Here is a 25,772-nt window from a genome sequence, read left to right as displayed (position 1 = left end):
TCTTGGGAGTGCCGTTTGGATCTGATTTAGAGTTGTGTAATAGTTTTGATAGCTTTTGCCATGTTCCCTTTTTAGTCGACTACCGCCCTAGTAAGTGTAAGTGAAGCAGAAATGCATGTAGAGTTGGGATATTATGATCGTGTCAGTTAAGGTCCAATATTTAAAAGCAGTTGTAAACCTAGGTCATAGCATCTCAAATCTGTCTGATCCCTTAATCGTCAGTGTAAAATAATACAACCTCAGGTCCTAATATTTCATAATAGCCATTTTCACGGACTCTACATAAGATGATTTTTGAGCCGTCTTCACTTTGCTCGGGGCTGAAAAAGAGGGAATTGTGGGGGCCTGCCACACATCATTTCTCAATTACCTACCTCATTATTGTCACTGTGTTCATTACTACTATTATCATCATGCCTCTTCCTCAGCACCCCACTTTAGGCTATGTTAGGCCTGTGTGGATGTGTTGTCAGGTGAAGAGGAGGAAAAGAGCGGCAGAATTGAGAGGGTTTCAGCGAGGCCAGAGCACTTCAGGTAATTAATATAGAGAGAGGGGGCAGGCGAGGGGAGCAGCCAATATGTGTCTGCCTGTGTGTTTTTGCACAGTGCCTGATTGGGGAGCTCACCTGCTGATACCCCCTAAAAGGTATTTCATTAGCTCAGTCTTTTACCATGCAAGCACAGGAACAAAGCTCTGTTACGCCTGTCTCCACTCCAAGTGGACGGGGCCCTCCAGGACGTCCTATAGCTGTGTGTGGGGAGAGTCTAAAGAAGAGCAGGAGAAGAGGCTATCCCCGTTCATAATCTCATGACAAAGGCCAAAAAGGCATCATCCTATTAACGGCGTGATCTTCAACCGGCTCATGCTAGCTGCTTTCCACAGGGGGCTCTCTTTTATTATTAAGGTGAGTGGGTGATAGGGAGCTCCCTATTAGCCCGGGACAAGGATAGGTGTAGAGGGGGAGAAGACACAGGCGAGACCCCATGTAGGGTCCTGCCTGGTGCTTTTCACCATTCTTCACAGAAGAGCCTTGGTGCTCTAGACCTTTGCTTCTCTCTTCCATTAGCCCTGAGAGGCCGAGTGTGAAAGCTTCTTCAAGCACAACAAACCAGCACTAATGCCCTCTGAAGAAGTCAGCTTCAATTTCTGCTAGAAAAGATTTGATAGACCAAAACATCCATTAAGAGATCAAACATGAATAAAAAACTACTAAAATGGCAATGTAGCATTTGGTAAATCGTGAAAACATTTATACTGCAGTAAAATGTCAAAACACTGCAATCTGCAGTCACTGAACATTTCATTTCTCCCTCCCTGTGCTCAGAAAACTCCATAGAAGACCTGTGGTGCAGCAGCTGGGCCCAAACACCTGCCATAAAGTCTGTTCACTCTCCAGAACCACAGCTGCTCTATCCGTGTTGTACTTCACATAAAGGACGCAACACTCAAAAAGCATTATGTGTGTTAAGTATTTTTTTAAATAACATTTTGTAATAAATCACATTGCATTCTTATGGTTAAAAAAGTTCTTTCAAAAAACACTACTCAAAGTTTGAAATAAACTGGGCCTGCGAAAAGAAAAACAGCTGTCAGCACATGTCTGAGAGAGGGAGAAGCAGAAGTGAGAAAAGGGAGAGATTAGTGTTTTTATGTTTTAAGGGTTTTGTCTTGCGCTCAGCAGGGGACCTGCTGTAGCCTCAGGTTATACAGCGAAGAGGAGGGAAAAAATACTATTTGTGAATGAGCCTGGTGTACTTACATACATGTGACAAGGTCTAACTTTTACAAAACATACAGGAATTTCAATGACAGACAAATAAACCACTACTATCATTTCTGACTATTCTAGGTTAAGTAATGGATTTTAGCCCAAAACAAGCACATTTACAGAAATAACAAAAAGTGAAATAGTGCAAATAATATGAAATTATATTTATAAAATATAGCAGATAGAGATAGCATTGAGTGACCAAAGGAGACTTTGGGACCTTTACTTCGAAAAATACTCTGCCCCTGCCACTCTCTTATATTTCTGTGCCTTACACTTACACACACTTACACACACACATACACCTTGTCTCATCATGGCGCTTCTTTCTGCTCTGTATCCAGTAAAAAGCCTGCTCTGACCTGGGTGTGTAGCTTATTAACCTCTCCATCAGTTCTTATCAGTCTATGAAAGGCCCAGTCATCTGCCACTCCTCTCCAATCTAAGGGCAAATTTTCTTCTCCTCCTCAAGTCAAGTCTATAATTCAATCCGAGCTCAAATCATTTTCGGGTTGGAGCGCACATTTGCACTTTTACACCTTCACTGTAAAAGGGTATCAGGGGGTAACATTTTGTCAACCTTGAAGCGGTGTGTTTCAAGGTTGGCCACTGCTACATCAACAATATGGAGGGTCTGTGTATGTGCGGTCCTCCATGTGCGCGCGTGTGTCCGGGTGCAGAATAAATTAATGGCTGATTTCTCCCCTTGCTTTGATGGCATTAAGAGCCCTCTTCTCCTCAATGTACCGCGTTAAATGCTTTTCTCTTCTCCACTTTTTCCCTCCGTTCTTTCCTCCTTTTTTGACAAGCAGGGCCACCCAGCAGAAAGCAACTGATGCAAAACGCCAGAGTAATCCCCCTCTCCATCCACCACCCTCCTGCAATCTTTAGTCTTTTGACACAGTAGCCATTATCTGTGGGATTTAGCTAAACCAAACCTTCATGTATTTGTTAGGGCCTGGGTTCGTTTTCTCCTCTGACTGCTCCTCTTGAGAGCGTGGCCTAGCCGGGGAGGAGGGTTACATCATGTGTGCAGCTATGTCGAGACAGAAGGAGGAGAGGGGGTCTGCGGAGCGAACCCATCTGTTTGGGTCTCTCCTATTGTAAGATCAGAGGGGCAGACTCAAAAAGGTAGAGGTATAATGCCTTCTCTTATTCACAGAAAGAACAGGACAAAAAGGTCCATGGTGTGAATTTTATTAACAACTCCCCCACAAACTTCACTCACTTACATTTTTAAATATGTACAAGTCAGATTAAAACTATTTGAAAACTGAAAATATGAAATGTGAAACAATGTTGACAAAAAGGACAATGCTCTAACCTCTGAACCATAATAAAAATACATATGGGTGCACGATCAAATTACTTAGTCGTAAATTATACAAGTCATAGAGAACTAAAGGAAAAAACATAAATTAAAATGTATTTCAAATGAATCTTTTAAGGGACACAAGCTTCTCCCTCTCAAGTGACAAATACCGGTGCATTTGCCTTGACCACCCTCAGCCTCTGAACTAAAAACATTGTTGTATAGGATCAATGCGAAAGCTCAGAGTTAAGCCCAGGCTTGGTGAAGCTAAGCCAATGTTAAGTCAGGTAGTTTAGCCCATGGAGAATTTGAGGTGTGAAACACGCGAGGGGCTTACGAAGGGCGGAGAGACACATGTTGGTTTAGAGCTAACACAAACTTTGACACCTGGGAGTAGTGTTAATTGTTGATGTGACAGCTCAGCACCATTAGAGCCTGTTAGAGGGATATAAAAATCTGTGTTATATTAGGTAATGTACAATCATTATAGTCTTGTTAAATATAATGGCATTTCTTAAGTAATTCCACATTTGACATTCCCATTTTAATGTCAAATGTCCGATAAAAACTGATACATATGGTGCAAGTGCCATTCATAAAGATATATTTTGGGTAAACTTGTTTTATTGGTTTAAGTGAAAACTCCTGCCTCCTATACCTTATGAAATCTGTAGTTTTATTGTAATTTTAAGATGTAACATATAACAAATCACTAGCAAAAGAAAAACTCAATTATGTCATACCCGAATGACTGAGGGATTACACCGATATATGACAAATCCCAGAAATATTTTTTGTGCAACTCTGAGCAATGAGCATAATCAAAGCCCTACATGCAAACAATATATGCACTGCTGAAGTTCCTCCATAACAATGTATGATAGAATGTTTAATAGAATTTGGCACATTTGGATCCCTAACCAAACAAATGTGTGTGGTGTTAGGGAGCTGTGATAACCCCCAGTGGAGAACTCACAAACCCGCTGCTGACAGACAGCTGCTATCTATTGGCACAAGTGGCTCCGCCTGCCCCATTAGCTGAGAAGGGAGTGTGTGTGTGTGTGACGTTGGGGGTGACTTGACCCCCTGGGGTAGATGTTAGAACAAATTTGAGTGGTGTCATATTACACGGCTTGTGACGGGAGGCCGATGGGAGGCGAATGATGAGTTTGCCTAATGAATTAATCTGTGGACCAGTAATGGCTTCACTAACAACATTAGTCATCCTTATTAAGCAACTGGGCTCCCTTCTGTACTCGTAATAACGTGCTGCGCTCTGACATTTCACATTACCGCTATTTTTTTGCTAATTTCCATGGCTTGTTGCTGCTGTCAAATTACAAAAAGACAGTATAAATTGCATGACTCTATTAAGATCAATTTTAGTTTGATTTGCCAAAACATTTGTGTTGCTACATCCTTCTTAATTGGCCCAATTTCCCCCACTGTGTTGGTGGTAACTATGGAAAACAAATCACACTGCCTTTCTAATTTGACTCTCCATTACATTACAAGTGACACCACAACTCTGCTACCACACCACTGCCTGGAGCTCACATTCAATACACAAATGCAAAATTGCTTAGCTTAAATAGATATTTAAATGGTAATGTATTGGAAAAGACAGCTGTTGGTATTTGTAGCCTGGAGTGCTCATTACAATGGGAAATGGGGAAAAGTGTGTATGGAGGGGGTAATGACAACAGTAGCATGGCGAGCAGCTGTGTTAGCAACTGAATGGTGTAATTACAGGCCAAACCTCTGTCATTAACCTGCATTGTCGAGTGCCACCACATCAGTTACCATAAGAAAGCCTTGATTAATTGACTGCTAGGTACAAATTAAATTACGGAAGCAGTAGTTTGTAAACCAAGTAATCAACTACATCGAAAATACTAAGTAGGTCTCTCCGCTAGGCCGTAAAAATATCCTTTGAGCCAGGCAAAACTGATTAAGTTTAATATAAAACGTTAACGCGTTCAGGTTGTCAAAATAGTATTATATTTGTGTAGTAATCAAAAGGTGAATATTGCATTATTCTATTTTGTCTGTTGTGTGTTTGGATCATGATGGCAAGGGGCTGACAATGTCCCAGCTTCATGCCCTGAACAAATGTCTTTGTTTATGTGAATCTTCTGTGTCCTTAGTGTCTGAATACATGTTTCGTGGCTACAGTCTGTCTGAGTTTCCTTGTGTGTGACGATGCGTTGGCAGCACACAGCCTGGTTTGTTGGCCCGGGTGCTACATGGTGTCTCGGGCAGAGAGGCGGTGGATGAAAGCTTTGGCGGGATGCTCCAATAAAGAGCAGATTATCATAAGCGGCTATTGTCCACTTCCCAATTCTCTCCCACGCCAGCCCCCTCCTCTCTCCCCTCACTCGGCTGAAAATGTTAATCGCCATATCACTGGCAGGCCAATGAAGGGAGGACTGTGTGACCCAGCCGGGACAAGTTTAATTGGTTTAAAATTGACAGAACGATTGGAAAGAGATAAAAGAGGAATAAAAAGTTAAGTAATCAACAACCAATCAGTATAGTCTTTACACACAGTAGCAAGCGGTTAGCACCTTTTCCCTCCGTCCCAACAAGCCCTGCCTCCTTTGGTCCCACCCGTTGACTCCATCCACCCAGCTCGTTTTATCTGAAGATTCTCAGACAATGCCTTGAGGATCCCGTTCCCTAATCTTCCTAAAAATCCCCTTTCATCCCCACTGTTAAAGAATGTATGAAAGCCTGACACCGAGCTGGAGAAAATGGAGGTGGAGGGGGGGGGTAGGAGCGCTGCACATCTGGGACCCAGGGTGGTATCGTCCATTTGGGAGGGGGCTGGGCTGGACATAGAAGCCCTGCGCTGTTCTTGCAAGTTGTCTAATGAAATTGTTTTGCTGCTCAAACATTTAAATGGCAGAGAGATTAGGCAGAGAGTGGGAAGCGGAGTGTATCTGACTGGGTGTTGGGGGGGGTTAGGGTTAATCTGTGTTCTGACCCAGTTGAACTTTCAAGTCACACACATGCATTTTCACACAAAAAAAAAAGGCCTAAATCCTTTATTTTGTCCCCTCAAAGGCAAGAAAAAGGCAATAGGAGTGATCCCTACATCTTTTCTTCACCATAGGGAAGAATGGCACATTTGCTCCTGAAGAGAATCCGGGATGACCACAAACACATTCCTATGGCTAGAATTTATCCATGCCATTGGATCCCTAGCAACAACAAAACTTTGATCACATGCATTTACCTCATCTTGATTTAGTATTACATGCCACTGTAGACCTTTGTCTAGTATGGTAATCCATTTACAAACCGTGGTGTTACTTTTACAAAACAGCCATCCGACTTTCAAAGATGGCGGCCAACTCTCGCTAATACCCAAAATATCCTCTGACTAGGATTATTCCAGTATCGCTTGCGCAAGGCATTGTTACAAAGCATTAACAGGTTATTGTCAAGTGAAAAGACTAGGTGAATTAATAAAACACCTGAAAACAAAGCGTGTAGCAGATTAAAGCCTCCCTCTCTGCCTCCATCTTTGAGTCTGTGAACCGGGGAGGGTATTATGGTCCCAACACTTTTTCTGTGCTGAAAGATTAGACTGGTTATCCCATTAAAGTTGGTAAAATGCCATTCTTGTGTCTTTAAGCTCTCGTATAGGAGGTCAAGATGAGTCTGCCTTGCGCTTACAAGGCGGGTATGGATGTAATCTGTCCAAAGTTACAATAATTAATGTTAAGCTTCTTCGACAATGCGTTTGTGAAAGAACTGGGCCTGATAATATACTTAAATCTGAGCTAGCTGTTTGTGTAGCGGCGACGACACAAGGCGAGGCTGGATATGCGTGTGCGTGCATATGTGAGGGAGTCCTAGTGCCACTCATGTTGTAGCTCAGCTTAAATCTTTAGTCAAACTATAAGCTGACGCGGCCACAATGCTGGATTAGAAGGACATGGGAAAAGAGGGCGAGACAACTGCTCACTTGATGGGAAGGAAAACAAACAGCACTATTCACACCATGCATTTAACAAATACGCCAAAAAAAATCTCGATCCTCTTTGCATCTATCTAAACAAAATATTTTTCTTTCCCAACTACAAAATCCATAAAATGTTGCTGTATAATCTAAGATCAAGAGAGTTATGATTTATTAAAAAGTTGAATGACCTCACATATAAAACACGGACATTTTTACATGTTATTTCTAGGCGTGATTCAATTTTGATCAAAGATTCATTTGTTGGAACAATTGTAAAATAAATACAGATTTTCCTCAAAAAGCCGTACTGGCATGGTTAACTTGCTGGACTTTATTTGAATACAGAACTATTCACCTTCTGATTAAAAAAATATAAATATATATCCCTAGTTCAATTCTGTTCAGGTGTATGGTGAGATGTTAAAACGTAATGCAGTGGTGCAGAGAAGATTGAAGGTTTAAAAGTACTGTAGCTTTATTTCAGCCTCAAAGCAACAAAAACACCCAAATGTCTATCTGTTCATTAACAACTCTTCCTTATCATTAAACATACTGTATATTAATTAACAAAACATGTTACACACGTCCTCCACGAGACCAAACCGTACAAGTCATTGAGGCCTTATTGGACGACTCCTTGTGCTTTCATGTTTGTTATGTGTCTTGTATTTCTCACAGACTTTCAGACACAAAGGTTTATTATGACTAAGACTGCTACAATAAAAACACAGAGCTAAAACTCATGTTCCCAAATGCACAGTAGACTGTGAGGACAGCCCGCAGAACAGCAAAGTGCCATTATTTGGATAATGGTATCTATTAAGGTATACCACCTGAGCAGTGCAGAGCAGTTTGCATGTATCATACAACTTAATAACAGCTTTTAGACCATCTGTATAATAGTAGCAACAATATGTCAAGAACATTAAAAAAGACAAGAATTACATAGACTCATAACAGCATAAAAATAAACAAGTCCACTATCAGGTAGATGTGGCTACAGTAGTAATTTACCACCTCCATATGTGACTGAGGAGTGAATGAAATAATGCACTAAATTGTAAAACAACTCTGAGTGACTATAATCAGACATTTTTCAATTTAAATATAGCATAATATAATTTAGCTATATATAGCTGGGTACTATCAACCACCATCTGTAAATATTTGCAAGTCTGTCAGAAGTACATTCTCCTAATGTAGCACATGTGAAGGACAGTGATCCCAGTGGTGCAAGAATAACAAGTTCATTAGTGCAGGGGGGAGGCCGTAGGAATTCAAATCCCCCCCTGACTCAGCTACAGTCTGTGATTGGCTGGCTGTGTCGGCATGGCGAGACTCATTAGAGCCCAGCAGTAATTAAGAGTTGTTAGAAAGTGAATTCTCCAACCGCAGATTAGAAAATTAAACTATTTACTGATTACATATTAATAGAAGACAACAATGGCGCTTGCCATAAGCTTGGAAGGCAACCAAGGAATAAATCTGTGTACTTAATTACCATAAACAATGGGAGCATAGAAATGGAGTTTTATGCACTCTCCCTCCTGTAATGTGTCTGATATCAGAAGACACTTGACAATTCTTGTTCAATTATCTCTATTATTTAATGTGCTGTGAACTGCCTCTGAGTAAATAAATTAACTACCCCAATTACTTTGAATTCATCTGGGGAGGGACATGGCGTCATAGAAAGAGCTCTGGAAAGATGCATTGTGCCCAAATTTAGAGAAGGAAAAATGTCCATATAATCTATAATGGATTTATAAATTACATCATTACAATGGACTCCAAACAAACAACTGAAAGACAAGGCTATACTCCTGACTCTGGTGTAACAGCCAAATGTGAAAGGTAAAGATGAGGTGACAACACTGATCAGGAGCAGCAGCAGAGCACAGTGGCTCTTCCCAGGCTGTGTCATAGATCAGAGAAATGAGCTTTAAGTCATGGGTCAGTCGTCTGCCTGTTCACATCTGCCTCGCGCTCCTGCTGCTCTATGCACTGCCCTGGCACCGCTGCACACTGGGCTCACCCAAACCTCTCTCCACATCATCTGCAACACTCCTCTGGCTTCTAACATTTTTGGGCAAAATTAACACCAGTCTTACAGGGTAAAAGTGAAATAAAAATGGTCAACATCCAAATCTTAAATGTGTGTTTTGTTTTGTTTTTATTTGCAACTACAAAATAGCACCGCTGATAAACTGGGCTTATGGATATATTGGTAAGGCAAATGTTGTTGAGAATGCTCAGAGCAATTTGTTTGTTGTGGATCAGCTTGTTGTGGAGCAGTTCGTTGTGGATCTTTCCACAAAAAATCATAGAAAATATCATAGAAAAATGATATTGTTGGGATGTAACTGGCCTTACTTTCCCTTCTGCCCCTCTGTGCAGTCACTGGATCAATAGCAGATGTTTTGCTTACAGCCAATGGGCCGCAGCTTCAATCAGCTGGTCATGCTTGAGAGAAAAATATCTATCATCTATGACAGCGTAGGAAAGGTGACCTCGGCTGCTCAGGTGATAAAGGTTACTTTAGTGACCACCTGTCATTGGCACATCTCGCTCTGACGCCTCCAGACTCCAGCCCAAAGGTGCGATCCATAAGCTATTGGATGAGTCTCACGGATAAGTGCTGCAGAATGAGATATGAAATTCAGGTACTGTGCATGCGGCAAAAAGTTGTAAATACTTGAAATCTGACTTCATGGTGATATTAATTATTTAAAAGATACACTTCAATTTTGGATAATCAACTTCAGACATTTTAGGAAGTTTATTTGACTTGTATTTTTCCGAAATAGATAAGCATACTCCTTAAGGAACCCAGGTGAAAAAAAAGAGAAATCTTTATGGCGGAAGGTGTAGGAAAGTAAATAACCTGCGTATAGCGGTGGCTAGCGGATGCTTTATCAGTGGGTGACGATGTAGCAGGAAAAACAGCCCTTCAGACAGACACAATGGCATGTGCTCCAACAGGGAGAGAGGGCACAGACGCACAGAGCAGAGGAAAACGAGGAACCCCAACACAACAATCACAGCAGAGATAGTCTCAATATCAGCACCCAAATGGGATAGGAAAGGTGAGCTCAAATCAAAACCACCTGGTTTCCTTTTCAACAGGTCTATACTTTTTCTATCCCGTCCTCTGTTGCCTTTTGGGCTTAAGAGCCAAAATCCTCCAAGTTACAGGCTGATATATCAGAAGGAGCATGTGAGTAGCAGCTAAATATGACAAAAGCAAACAGAAGATGTTCTGCAAACTACATTTTACACTTTCACACCTGTTTTTTCTTGTATGCATGAATCTTGTGTGAGAAATGGGATGGTATTCTCCCATTTCAGTAAGGGACTTAACGGAGCCAAGGCCCCTTTTTTTGGCTGGGCACAGTGTCTCATGTCTTAACAAGGCTTTACCCCAAGCCAAATCTTAAATAAAAACCTTCCAAATTCAGCTCCATTGCCAAACCAGATTGCACTTTGTATGCGGGGCAGGGCGAGCATTTGTGTGTCTGTCGTGGATTTGTGAACTGTGTCAGCGCTTGTGTCGAGTTGCCTGGTTTCTCACTCTTTTTTATATTTAGTTGCCTCTCCCTTTAACTCACCCGTCCTTCCTTATACAGCATATCAATGAAGGCCAGATATGTACTAGGGAAGGCGCGCGTGTGTGTATCCGTGCATGGCTGAGCGCACTGTTCAATACTGTGCAGGCTGGCTGGGGCCGTGCTGGCATACGGCAGCAGTGAAGACTTGGGCTGGGGCGCTGCTATCTCACCCAGTTATCGTTTCCCCCATGAAGGGCTCCCTTATCACCCCGGCCCAGAGAGGTCTCCCTTCTCTCCCCAGCCCCACTGCCCCCACCCTCTCCCTCCCTGCTCCACCTCCTTCACACCCCCATTCCCTCCTTTCATATCCACCCAGCGCTCTGTCGCGCAACATTCAACTGAGATGGGGGGGCCTTCAAAGATTCTCACAAACGCGCACAGAAGCGCACACAGCCCCTCCCAGCGCAGTTGTCTATGTGCACGCGTATGCTCAATTTGCCAAAACAGTTTTTCCAGTGTAATTGGGCTTGGGGTACCTGTATCCATGAGATAGCGCAGCCTCTTCTCCACACGCGCTGCTCGGGCGTCTATGTGCCTCTGCTCGCTCTCCAGTGCCGACAGTTCCCCAACCACATACTGACTGGTGTCTTTGAACGCCTTCTGTCAGCCAGAGAGAGGGAGGCAGAGAGACAGTCAGGGAACAGGCAAAGTAGCCCGATACAACATTAAACACAGGCTACGAAAAAAGGGTGAATGGATAAAGAATAAAAGAAATTGTGCAAACAGAGGATGAAGGAGAATGGATGTGAGTCAGAAAGATATCTGAGACAGAAGAGACAAAATGGTTTCAGAGACGAAATGACAGGTAGAAAGGACATGAATCTTAATTAACACACTGAATTTAATTAAAAAGTGTTAATTTTTATGAGAGTTCTAATCTGAAGGTGGATGATCTGTCGGTAAAAAGACAAACTGTTGCTTCTGAATGAAAGAACTGTGTGAGAATGGTGTAATTCATTGAACAGAAGGATTATTCTATGCAACTTGACACTTTGGAAATAGTAGTGTGATACTGTATGAATCTTGAAAATGAGCAGCATATGTGTGATCTCAAAATAAAGGCAAGATAAAGACAACCAAGCAGAATTTGATCATTTTGAATGAATCACTCCACGTGCACGTCTGCTTCTAAAACATTTCTGACCCAACTGTTCATGTCAGCTTATCCCAACACCTGTCAATCTATAGCTTCATATTTTATAAGCATCCACACATAAATACATATTAAACTCATCAGCCTGATTGCTTTTAATATACTGCTGTTTTGACCCCTCCTCACCCCTGTCTCTTCAGAGTGAAAAAAATTCACTATTGAGGATTTTTATTTATTTATTTTATTGCTGATGCACTTCATTTTTTCTTAATGGGAATGTGAAGTAGTGAGCAGAAGAGAGGAAGTTTTTGTATATTCCACCCAGGCCAGCACTTTTAGCTGTCTTCTTTCATGTGAGCGCCCTGTGCACGTGTGTTCTAGCCTGTGTGTGTGGAGGCTGATTCCCAACAGTCTCTGCCCCTCCTGCTGCCTCGCACGTTCTCGCTCTATCACCATATTTTTCCTTGGCAAATCAATTTTACACATGATCAGCCCACTCCCCTTGCCGCGCTCGGCCCAGCCGTAATTAAGAGGAGGGAAATTACCATATATATTATATTAATGCAAACATCATTCAGCAGGTAATTCTTGGCTGATCGGGATAATGAAAAGGTTGAACACCCATTAACCCTGGGGCCCAGGCAGAGGAAGAGGAGGAGGGCCTGTGTATTTGTGCGTGTGTGCTGGGACGAGGGTGAAAGTGCAGGGAGACTCACCCTGTGGACTCTGATGGCACACACTCAATGAAATAATAGCATTCTTCTAGACACACTCTTGGTAAGTTTAAATATGAGCCAGGATAAGAGTGCGTGTGTAATCAGGTCCAATACTATGCACACACATTATGAATTGCAGAGCAGCTCATATCTACCATTTCCATAATTAAAATGACAGTGTGCAAGATCAATACAAAGATGTCTCTGTTGAGAAGTGGGCACAGTTAAGTGAATGGGAATTTCGGGGCGGGAGGACAAGGTGAAGAGTGTGAGGTAAGTGTTAGATAGAGCAGGCCAAGAGAAGAGATTTATCTATGAGATGAGTTGAAAAAGCTGAGTAGAAAGAAATTAAAAAGGTCAAAAAGGAACAATTACAGGGCTCTAATCTGACAATGTCCAGAAAATGTCTTTCTAGCCACTTCAGGTAATTTGTAGATGAGATGTGTCCAACATCTTTGCAAGTCAAAGTTTGAATGTAAGGACACAATTAGGTTTTCAAGCTCAGGATTGGCTATTGCTATTGATATAGAATGTGGTCTAGGTCTTAATATAGTTTTCAGCATGTCACAAGGGAAATGCACTGTAACATGAATACACGTTTATTCAACTAAAGACAAAATGACAAACCTCCTCTTCAAATGGTCGGCAAATATCAGAGTTTGTTGGTGACCCCCTGTCGTCGGCTGCTCGCCTCATATCCTCAGGGATGGATTTCTGCCTCTTTACCTCTGTCAAAAGAGCAGTGAGAAGGCCCATTTAGAAGATCTATGCTGACGCAGGTGTGATCTTTTTGAACAAAAACTGTACGTAGTTGTTTTGGATACTTGAGTCCCAGTACAAGGTCACTGCAAATGTCAGGGCAGCTCTACTAATGTCTTACCCTAACCAGTGCTCCTAAACAAAGTCGGCTTTTAACAAAAATACCAAGTGTTATTATAGTTGAAAGAACAAATATTGTGCGTGAGTCTGCTCTATAGTTTTATAATTTATGACACCCGTGGATCATTATGTTATAATTTTAAATTGCAATATTAATCTAAAACAACTTAATAAAAGAAACAAGTGGGCGTATGCCAGTGGAGGTAAAAAAAAGGGGGTTGATTGGAAATAGAGCATCTGAAAAATAAGGGCTCAAAGAATGTTTAAACATACATGAATCACTTCAAATACAACTTCGAGAGGGTAAATGATACATTAGTTAAATTAAGATTTTTCAGAATGTTTACTTTAATTCATGACACTCAAACAGTATAGGCATATATTCTAGAGCATACAGCACATCTTTAATATCCTTTCAAAGTATATCAAAGTACATACTTATAGAAAAACATGAAGCAAAGGTTTAATAAATGACACTAAACTTAACCAGAGACTGATAGTAAGTTACTAAAACGTTCATATACACAGCAGTAATAAAGGTGTTGTGCTTGGTTCTCACCTGGTTTGCTCTCCACATACTGGCTGAAGGACTTCAGTTGTGTTTTTCTTACTGCAGAGTCTTTGTTGAAAACGACAGGGCTCCGCAGTCTCTCTGTTGCCCTCCGCAGACGCTCTGCACGGAGTTCATCTGCATTGTTCTGTCACAAAGAAATCAACAGCTAATGTCCATCATTTAACCCTTGTGTGGGTGGAGGTCAGACAATACAATGGGATCATGGAGAGATAGAAAATGCTGAAAAACTGATTTTGCCATGTATATCCACCTGTTGGCTAGATAAATCAAAGTAAAAAAAAAATACAACAAACTTTCATCACAGCTTCAGAAACTACATAATTTCACAGTCTAAAATAATAAAAATGGCCATGTGTGATTTTTGAAGAAGCTTCTAGTGTGGGCATACAGCACAGAACATGGGAGAGGTTGCCATTATACTCTATGTGTGCGCACTAACACACTGTAGTCTGACTCATAAGAGAGACAAAAAGGAGGCAATTAACTTGACTTTCAACAAAACCTCGAACCAGAAAATATATTCAAATTATGCAAAATGCAAAAAAGCACTATTGTTTTCAAAGTGAACACATGTTAAAAAGCTACACGCTTGCTTCTCTCGCTATCAAAAAATGGGATGCAGAAATGGTTTATTACCAGGGCCTCCGAATAAACCAAGCCGAGTGGAAAAGAAAACCAGTTTGGGCAGAGATTGACATAGCGGTAACATTAATAAGACTACGAAACGTGTAATAAAGTCAACAATTAGGGCAAACATGTTCCACTGCTTGAGATTGTGAGGCAGGCTCTAGAGTTAGGATGGCTAATTGAGACAGTGTGCAGTAAACAAAAGGGAGCTGTTAGTTTAGTTTTAGATTATTGACTTTCAATAACAATGTCGGCAATTACTCTGTTCTCACTTTGCTTTGTCTGTCAGCCGCCCACTACAACTTTAAATCCAGTCAAATTTATGAAGTGAAATGGCCAATTAGTAATTTTCGGCAGCATGTGGCTAGAGTGAACGTGTGCACCCGAGAATGTAAGGGCCAACACCAAGGCAATCCCCAGGAGCGCCACAAAATTACTAATTGCAGAATGAAAGGGAGGAGTCAAGTGGCTGCTTCTGCTGTTTAATAAAAAACGGTAAGTGGAGCATAAAGTTTGATTGCAATAAAAAGTCCCAAGTGATGAAACTGAATATTAAAATTGTTTGCATATGTGCATGGTAACTATAACATAACAGCTGCATAAAAATGCATGATGTTGAATATGTTTTGCAGTACAAAGCTTTGTATAATTAATAGTGCTGTCCTTGTCATATTTACAAGGGGATTTAGATTTTGTTGATTAATTATTGTTGTACAGTGTGGAGACTAACAAAACTGCAAGCCCCAGCAACATTTACAAAGGACGGTAGCTTTAGCCCAAAAGCAAATCCCATGAGAGAGAAATTCTAGCTGCATAATTACTGCTGGATTGTTACTGAACTAGTGGATATGACATAATGTGACAATATTCACATTCTCATTACAAACTGTAATTTGAGGAAGTGGTTTGTATATAATGGACCATTATTTATAGTTGCTCGTAGCTGTGTAAGGGTTAAATAAAGTTTATATATTCTACAGTTGAACCTCTGTGTAGTCATGTAATTAAGTTGTATAGAAGAGGATTCAGACACGCATCCAAAGTCTTGTTGGCCACATAATCATTGTGGTGGTCAGCACTTGTTCAGATGCACATGCAGCAGACCACCTGCTCACTGGGTTAGCCCTGTGCCTCCTGTCACAGTCTGGGACCAGTAGATAGAGTCCCTACCTCCTCCTGTCCTGCTCCCTCTCCCTGTGATCTGTTATCAGCACGACCATCGCTGTGGTAAGCTGTGGTGAATTCATGGGTTTTGGTTTGGTGTCTGTGAATGTGCAGGCCGCTGCGTGACTAATGTTGCAGTCTGCTGAGCGTCGCACGGCCTTATCGTGCACGAGACGCTGCGCATGCACACAATCACTAATGAGAGAAAGGACTGTGTGTGCATGGGTTCAACTACACAGGATCAGAGCAGCCTTCTCTAGGACACCCAAAATACACTGTATACCATTTTATTATGAAATGCCAGACTATAGTTATTCCCCTGGATCAGAGTTTAACAGTGGTAGTTAAATTACAGTGAACCATATAAACGAATGAACATACTGAGCATACATTCAAATCATGATGCTCCCTCTGTGGCATTACAAACTGTGTCAAATGGGAACACAGGCACACATAGCCACTCCTTTGGGCATAAAGGGCTAAGCCTTTTAGGCTTTGAACACAAGAGGGTGTTTATGTGAATCGATGATCAAAGACGCTCTGTGTCGCCATAAGCACAGAGGGTCTCACTTGTACTGACAGTCGCACACACTCACCTTATTCCACTTGACATTCAAAATCAATTAAATAGATGTAAAGACTGCCCGGCTCCGATGTTTACTCAATATTCACATCAGAAGATATAGCCACATGCAACAACAAGCCCCCCTCCCCAAGTGTCCGCTCACACTAGAACTGTCTGAAAAGGTCAGAGTGGATAAATAAGCTACAGGTAAGGTACAACATCACAATGTCTGTGTGTGTCAGACTGTTGGGGCTGGAAACATTCTTCTACATGAGAGTTTGTTAACCAAAACATTATCTCTTTCACAATAACTGACATGGGACACAAATGTGAGATATAAGAAACTGTACCTCTGGCCCCTCGCCTGGACTGAGCGTGGAGGAGGACACAGATGGTGACGAGGAGGAGGATGTTGAAGATGGAGATGAAGGTGAGGTCGCTCCTGGTTTGATCTCGATCTTCTTCAACTTTAGGTCCACATGTTTACTGTTCAGACCTAGTGGTAGAGATGGAGACACTCAATACCAAACAAAATAGAGTAAAATAACATACATTTTCTTATTCCGGCTCCTTTTATCACTTTGGTTTGTGTTTTAGCTTTTCTATGGCAAAGGCACACAGCTCCCCTGCCATGACTGACCACTGCACTAAAGATGAAAGAGCAGAGGCAAAGTGTTTTATATGCCACCTCCCAGTGTCATCCACACATAACACTCAAGTGGACTTGTTTAAAACAAGTATAAACATTATGAATGCTTTACACTCCAGATATCAACTATATAGAATTATTGACTCAAGTTACAAATTGAATTTTGGTCTATTTCATGTGAATAAATTGTATCAACAAAGAACAGGAAATGAAAACACAAATGAAGCTGAGATACGGCACTTCAAAGCTTGACAGAGCATTGCCTGTTGTGTTTATGCTTTTTTTTTTTTTTTTTTTTTAAAGTAACTTCACCTATCTCACATCAATGGGAAAATAGTATTTCACGGCAAAACAAAGCAATTACTACCTCTGAAGATTGCTGTGAATGCTCCCCTAAAGATATGATTTTATTGTGACTGGGGAGGACTTTGCCAAGTTTATTAATTACATTTAAAACTTCATAGTAAAAGAAATACGAAAGAAGCAAAAAGAAATCAATCAAGTGAGTTAGTAGTTAGTTTAAAGCACCACAGACATTGAAGCATGCAGCCTAAGCCAGTGTTTTACCCAGAGAAGTTAGCTCAGAGCTGGGGTTAGTAAGCTCCAGCGGCCCCAGTGCGGTAGAGGAGTCTGGAGGTGAGGCCTGGAGTGGCAGTAGGTTAATAACCGGAGGAGCTGCAGATGTGGCACCAAGCACAGCAGGATCAGCCTCAAACTGAAGCTGCTCTTCTTCCTCCTCTTCCTCCTCTTCCTCCTCTTCCTCCTCTTCCTCCTCCTCCTCCTCCTCCTCCACCTCCTCCTCCACCTCATCCTCATCATCACCACCCCTTTCAAAGTCAACATCGTCCTCATCTCGCTGATCCTTCACTCCATCTATAACGTATGTGGATAAGGAGCAGGGACAGGTCAAAAGAGACTGAAAAGGCTAAAGCAGTGCAAGATGGTGTAAAGCAGTCGAAAGGAAAGCAGTGAGTGAAAACAGGTTTTAGTAATAATAACCAAAGAAAGAACATGGGCATCTGCAACAGTTTCTAATATAAAAATGCTAAGACCAAGGGGGAAAAAGATTTAAATTTTGCTAAGGTGGAGCATCAAATCATTTCTACCATGGAATTTTTTTTTTATAAATACAAAGAGGCTGTTTAGCGGAGTTTGAAATTCTTTGAACATAGTCATTTGACTGCTACAGGTTGTTTGCTTCATGCTCCAATTCATTTTTTTTTTATATTTTTTTTCATTTTAAAACTTACAGTCAGGTTTCAATCAACAAAGGATTTTTTTTTCCTTTGGTCCCATCTTGTTGAATGTAGCAGCATCAGTTTGTGGAAGAAATTCCCATTAGTAATCCACGTATGACTGTTAGTAAGAAATTTTATCATCGTTTGGAAAAATATTTTGAATAATCGGGATTTTAAAGATATGCTTATGTAACTGAAACTAGAAATAAGTGGACGCTGGTGTGACTCTCTTGTTCATCTGGTTTTGTGTTTCAGCCGCTGAACAATGTGTATCAGCCACAAGTGAAAGTGTGTTTCCCTTTTAATTTTCTTTATTCATGTGTTGGTTCCCTGCTTTCCACGATCCAGATAAAAACGGCAGTAACAATAACGTCCAAAACATGAAGGCATATATTCCATTAAGTCTCCTGAGGGGTTCGATAGAAACAAGAGTGTCTCCGCATTACCAACAAAGAAAATAAAATTACAACGGGCCCATACGGAGATCCGAAGAGCTCTAGCTGCATGGATAACCCACCATGGATTAAGACAAAAACAATCAGTAAACAGCGAAGGAACACGCAAGCACCCTCCTCTGCTGTTTACAACTTGCTGGGCCGAGCCGCCGAGAACAAAGAGAGAAAGATTCTAAATAATAAGAGCATTTCCTGTTTTTTTTTTCTAATTTGCTGGCTGCGATGTGGAGCGTGCTAGCAAGTGCCGTCCCTGCGTGGCTGGTTGGGGTCTAATTAATAGGAGTCCATGGTGATGGAGTTTGGAAAGTTTCTTTGCGGGCAGATACTTGGAGGGGGGGTCCGTGCTGCACTGAAGGAGCGTGAATGGTGCGGAGAGGGAGAGAGATGGTGAGTTTGTGTGTAGGGGCTAGGATTAGCCGTTCTGCTCGGCAGGCCTTGTGAATCACAGCCCAAAGCATTTCTCTTCTCCTCACCTCCTCCCCCTTTGCTCCCTTCTTCCCTTCAACTCCTTTTTTAATGAGATCAACAATTAGTTCAATTCAGAAAGGCTGAAAGAGCAAAGAAATCAAGTGCCCCTCTTCCCCGACCATACTTTTTTGTCTTTGTCATTTTCAGTTAACGAGTCACTGATCTCACTTCTATCTACGGATTTACTTATCAGGCTTTTGTCAGTTCAAGTTTACCACTCATCTTAAACCTTACACATGTAATCTACCTGACTGGTCTCTGGGAACTAGTACTTAAGCTTAGTCCTCCTTTATCTCGCAAACATCTTTTTTCCTTGAGGATTACATTTGAAAGAGATACTAAAATCATCAATAACTGAAATAAAGTTAACAACTGGGAAAACACATTATGTCAAAAGACCCTGTAGTAAACAATGCTAAACATCAGCATAGCAGCACAACTTTCAAATAAGTTTTAAAGGTCAGATCAGCAACCAGACACTTCTCCAACTTATCCAAAGCCCAAAGTTTCAAAATCTGTCTGTAATTTTGTAAATGCCACTGTTTGTAATTTGTGAGCACTAAGTCAATGATGTCTGAACTGAATAAAATGGAAGGTGTGATGCACAGACATCTTAAACAAACAACAAGAAACATCTAATAATGGTCATTACCATAATAACCCCAATTTCAGGAAAATGGAAAGCAGTGGGATGTGCACACAACGCAATTTGCTCCCCTGTAAGCTGTTATTAGAAGCGTTTTTGTATTTGGAGCATAATTTGGCCACACCATGTGTTGTGTTGATTAACAATTACTGAGAGAACGAGACAAGGGAGGAGTTGCAGGGTAAATTGCTGCTCTGAATATTGGGAAGGTGTTTTTACGAGTCAGGGTTGTAGTGGAATAACATTTCTTTTTCTCTGCGGATTAGGCAGATCCCCCTTCAGAGAACATAATGGAAATGTGGGAGTCCTAGTGTGTGTGGAAAAGGTGTACATTAAAAGCAAATGTTCTTTTGTAGACATTAAGTGTGGACTGATGCGATAGCTTTGTGTGCTTCTCCTATCGTGTAAACTGACCTCCAGCAGGACTGGCCCTGGTTCCTCTGGCTCGATCTGCATCTAATGTGCTCAGATCAGACATTTTGACTCCTGATCGAGCCTCAGCGATCAGCTGCCTGGCCCCTCTCTCTCAGCTGCCTCCTCCGCTCTGCGTCCCTGCTCCTAGGAATAGAAAAACAACACATGTAAGCAAGCAGGGAATAGCAAGCATATTACAAAAAGTTAGACACAATGCATTAATGCATTTAGTTGAGCTTGTGGTCTCAACTACACAAACTGTTAGACAGATGCAGTATTGTACATACGCCTTCAGTAATAGCAGAAATGCCATTTTGAGGCCAATCTGATGGAGCTGATAGTGTAGGGCACTACACAAACACACACCACAGCCAGAACAGAAGTCTTTGAAGGTGTCAATGATGGAACACATAACAGATGATGCTCTAGGAAACGTCTTACATGACATTTTGACTTCTTTGCGTTTATACTTTATAAACAGCAGTTCTTAAGTGTATAAAATCACCTACTAAATGCACTGCATCAGTGCAAGTAGATTAGAATGTTTTTGCAGTTGTTCTGCCCTACTGTATATTTTGTATTGTACATAATATATTTATATTGTATATTAAGTCTATTTTTAGTTTGCCAAAGTTCATAGTTTGTGAATTTTGCTCACTGACTGGCAATAAAACTGATTCTGATTTATTATAGAAAGTAAAAACATGCTGTGAGTGATGCAGAAACCCAAATACTGCTAATGATATTTCTAAATATAATTTGTAATTAAGATTGAGCTTCTCTCTGTGTATTTAAGAACAGACTTTTTAAAAACAAAAACTTGCAAACTTTGAAAATGCACTTTGTGCAGACATGCACATGGCCCAGGGGAATGTGAATGTCTGTCACTGATCTTCCTCCCTGTGGTTTCCTGTTAATCAGGCTTCTCCATATTGAGCCAGGGGTTTTAGAGTTGGCCTATTGAAGCCACCAATTTATCCATTAACAAAACAAGCAGCACCCGCTAATGAGCTACATCTCTCAATTTCCATGTCAATTGTTTGTTTGTAGCTATTGTTTGGCCTGGACAATAGGGATCTATTGTAAGTGACAGCAACCTAATGCACTGGGTGTATGTGTGTGTTGGAGACAGGTCTGGTGGATGCCCACGGGGCAAAGAGAACACACCTTAGAGAGGCTGATAAAGAGCAGGAGACATTATAGTGGAGACAGAGAGACGGTGGCAGAGCAGTGAGACCAAAACACAGATAAGAGTGAGGAGGAGCTACAGCAGAGGATTATGTATAGGAACACAAATATTGTGTATATTAAAGCCAGCTACTTCAATTACCAATTCACTACACATATTATATCTACATGAATTAGGGACATTCTAGTGGAGACACTTATAGACTACATCATGTTATCATGAGGATATGTGTTCCATAATAATCATTATGTCCCAAGATGACACTGGACATAGAATGGTCTGTATACATTACAGTAACTGAAGAAGGCCTAATAAGAAGATGCATTGTTTGGGTTTGAACTGTCCTTTACTGTGTGACATAAACAAGTTGTATCTGTATGTGGGAAGCTTTAATCTAAACACCAAAGAATGAGGTTGTAAAAGTCAATATACAAAAAGCTTGTCTTTTCCTTACTGCTTTTTGGTATAATGATGCCAGATCTGACATTCTGGCTAAGGACTGGTGATGATATTCAGTCTGGTCTTAGCCGATAGGGACACAGTTTTGAGTATGTTAAGGCCATGTACATATACATTAAAACAGATGGGGCCCCACCATGTGCATTATTGTTGTGAGGCATTTTCAAGACAGAAAAATGGAAATTGCTTTGCCTATCCAGAGGCAAGGATTACAGGCATAGAAAATGCATCAGGCTAACTTAGTCAGAGGTGCTGATTAGAATATACAGAAAAGGTCCCAACGGAAAAGACAGTACATCTATGAATATACAACATATAGGCTACATAAAGGAGTTGGAATACAAATTAGAATACAAATTAGAGGCATTATTTCTTTATATTATTTCTTTATCTTCATTCTGGATACAAGTTTCTAATTTTTAAAATGTGTTAAAATATATGGAGCAAAAGTAAAAGTGTGCAATGCATCATGATCAAAGTTTGGGAAAAGGGAAGAAAGTAAAAAGTGATAAAAGACACATCAGCTGGTGGCCAGGATGGATGGTGATCAGGAGTAGAAGACTTCTTTTTTCCAGAAAGCAACAGTGTGGACAATTGTGGACTGTGGTTCCATTGACTGCTGGAAATGTCTTGGGTAAAAGCTGAACGCTTGAGTGCGGGGCTGAGACAGAGGGTTTCTGTGGTCTTGGCGTTGGGCTGGAGCGCTCTCTGATCGGGGGGGAGCAGGTTGTCGCCTTCACTGCTCTTTTCGAGGCCAGTGGTAAAAGGGAGGGAGGCCATGCACCAGTGAGTTTGTACAGAGACCTGGCGTGGGTGCAGTCTGATGCCCTGTGCACCAGACACAGCTCCAGTGGAAAAGCTCTGCCAACCTCCCAGACAGTCAGCCTAGCAAACTCATTCACTGCTAAGAGCCGCTTTAGGTCTCTATCTTGACTTGGCACACAAACAAGCAAAACAAAAGGGAAAATGGGAGAATGACGCCTATGCAATTGGACGACAAATAAAGTCACAGTGTGTTCATGTCAATAATTGGTATGACGATAAATTATGTCACTAGCAATTTAAAAGTAAAGAGGAAATAGTGCCACAATCTGACCTGTAATTACACTACACCTGTGATACTAAAGCCACATAATTTACAATGATCATGTTTATTATTGGATACTTGGGAGAGCAGTAGAGTTACCTTCTAATGTAGAGCTCTAAAGACGAGTGTGAGGGAGACGCTTATCGTGTGGCACCAGACGGAGTGCGCGGATCAATGAGCGCACGAGGCCCACACTGATCAATGCATTTGATAAGGAATTAAAGAAGAGCCACTGTACAAGGCTATCAAAGAAACAGGACATGGCCTAATTATGATTTGACATGTGCGTGCCCATGATAGGGGTCTGCCTCTGCCTCTGCATAAAGGTATACTCTGAAATATATAAAACCAGTCAATGCATTTATTCAGAGCCTGAAGAAATCTTTATATGTCGTTGTTGAATGTGTTAATGTTATGATTTAGTATTACATAAGGATTTTAAAGTCCAGAATACTTTGGCATGCGTTACAATGGTTAGAAAGCCGACAGTAGCTGAGTTGGTTTTGTGTTTGTCCACTGAGCGGAAGGTTGGCAGTTCGAATCCCACTCTCGACATAAATATCATCGCTTGAGTGGTCAGTTCCATTGACCCACAGGTTGGCGGTGAGATTCTAGGTCCCACAGATGAATGCTGTTGTTGTGTCCCTGGGCAAGGCACTTAACCCAACCCGCCTCCAGTGTCTGTGTAGAATGGTGTATGAATGCGCGTGTGAATGGCTGAGTAGTTCCTTGATGTGCTTTGAGTGCCTTGAAGGTGGAAAAGAGCTATATAAAATAATGAACATTTACCATTTAGAAATTTATCAGTAAGACTATATAGCGTAAAATGCATGAAAGATAAAACCATCCCAAAAGGAGGAACTGCTAAAAGATAATAAAGTGTAAAATATAGATATATAAATGTAGCTGCATTTTGAGGTTACTGCGTTATAATAAGCAGCTATAGTGTTCAGATCAGGGAGTATGTCAAATTCTGAACAAAGATTGGATGTTTCAAAAAGTCTATTTTCTTAGCAAAAAACCCAAAAAACATTCTGTTAAACTGTAGTTGATTCTACACGTCTCTTGAAAACAGGGCTGTGTCATACTGTAAATGATAATTGTGTCAGAGAACAAAGCTCAGTTGTATAGTGGGACTGGTCCAACAGGTAAAGTGAGGCATGGAAACAACACACTTTTCACACGCTGGCATTGACAGCCAAGTGAAAGGTTTTGCCCTTTAAATAGACAAGATAATTACTGAGGGAGGAGCCACAGTGCAAATAAAAGGAAGGGAATGAGAACAAGTGCAGAACTTTGGGACCTTAAGGCATTACAACAAATTATACATTATTAACTGTTATAATGGCATAGCAACAAATCTGTTATAATAACATGCTGAGTCAAACAGGACGGTATAGTAAGTTAAATTATGTTAAATTATGCCATCAGCTGTATCTGCATTGCTACGTCTCATTAATAAAAGTTTATATATATATATATATATATATATATATATACATACACACACAAATAAAATTTATCTGACTGCTAACAGACTCAATGATTTACTTCATTCTTCTCAATGTTTACTTTCCCAATTCTTCACCAAATGCTAACAATAACTAGCCTGTTAACAGTGCATCAATGTTACTGAAATTATACCAGGTTCACACTGGACTTTGACACCTTTCTAAAAACTTTTTTACTTGTGCAAAAATAAATCAAGTGGACGGGCAGAAGACAGCACTACAAAGTGGAGCACTCTTGCGCAGTGAAAGTGATGTGGTCCAATGTGCACATGAGGTATGTGAGATGACCGATCAGAGAAGAAAGGGAGAGAGAAATGTGAAGAGACAGAGGACAAACACATGCCTACATCTCCAAGTGCTCAGAGAAAAACATGGGGCGTGTTTCGGGACTCTCCTGTGATGGCTTGATCAGCTCTTGTGATGCAGTGGGGAGAGCGCTCTTTCTGCTGCTCGTTACTGCACAGATCTGGCTCTGCTTTGATCTCGGCTCCAGCCAATTCAGCCACGACACATCCCCTCGCTCCCCGGCACAAGCATGCACACTCACTCCAAAGGAACTCCCCACCTAACTATTTAGTTTCATTAGGGACAAATTCTTAAGAAAGACCAGAGAGCAAAGACGGGGAGGAGGGGGGCAAAAGAGAATAAAAGGAAAGGAACCACAGTAAAACGAGGGCTGAGAGAAGGGATACGGGCAGCAAGATTTCATTTTGAGGAAAGACATTTCCTTAAAGTGGCTCTAATTCCCTGTTTTATTACAAATAGCAAAAATAAAAGTTAAACCATCATTTGAAAAAAAAAACAAAAAACAAAACAGTTCTGTATTCAATTCTAGAAAACGCATTCTGGAGGGCCTCACTTCTCAAAGTTCAATTAATAATCAGCCAAATGGACTTGGTAGTAGTAGCATCTACTTTTACCTCTTTAAATTGAATAGAATTTGTACCATTTGCATTTTGTTTTGTACTCTGTGCTGTGTGTCATGCCCTCCATTTCGGCCTTGTTTTTGTCTACTGTTTCGATGCAAATAAAGTGGAAAATGACAAAACCATTTCCATGTAAAAAGAAGTGGACAACAGCCAGTGAAATGAGGACGCAGGGCATCTTAAAGAGGTTCAAAGAACAGCTGACGAAGAAAACACCCATGGGTCACAGCGGCAAAGACCCTAGTTCTTTCCACTCAAGAGTAGGACAAGAAGAGAGAAAGAAGAAAAGAGAGGGGAAAGAGGGGGAGGAGGTACGGATGGTGTCCCGCAAAAATCAAACGGCACCCAATTATATGAATCACAACGAGTCAGTGAGCAGGGAACTCTCTTACCTGCAAAACAGCCAAGCATTTGCGCGCACTTTCAGACAAATTCCTTTCTCCGTTAGCACAC

General features: G+C 41.2%; 1 protein-coding gene across 1 annotated transcript in view; it reads right to left on the bottom strand.

Annotated features, from left to right (window-relative positions):
* The window catches only part of ehbp1 (EH domain binding protein 1), an 88,945-nt gene that overhangs the window by 17,145 nt on the left and 46,028 nt on the right, over nt 1-25,772 (bottom strand). The window contains 8 exon segments of the mRNA XM_055227028.1: nt 11,136-11,259; nt 13,096-13,196; nt 13,907-14,045; nt 16,628-16,773; nt 17,494-17,719; nt 19,324-19,343; nt 20,148-20,250; nt 20,252-20,291. Of these exon segments, the coding sequence (XP_055083003.1) occupies nt 11,136-11,259; nt 13,096-13,196; nt 13,907-14,045; nt 16,628-16,773; nt 17,494-17,719; nt 19,324-19,343; nt 20,148-20,250; nt 20,252-20,291 (899 nt within the window).

Source organism: Periophthalmus magnuspinnatus, chromosome 15 (assembly GCF_009829125.3).
Source record: "Periophthalmus magnuspinnatus isolate fPerMag1 chromosome 15, fPerMag1.2.pri, whole genome shotgun sequence".
Taxonomy (NCBI): domain Eukaryota; kingdom Metazoa; phylum Chordata; class Actinopteri; order Gobiiformes; family Gobiidae; genus Periophthalmus; species Periophthalmus magnuspinnatus.
Note: the sequence above shows the minus strand (reverse complement) of the source record. Positions and strands in the feature narration are given on the sequence as shown.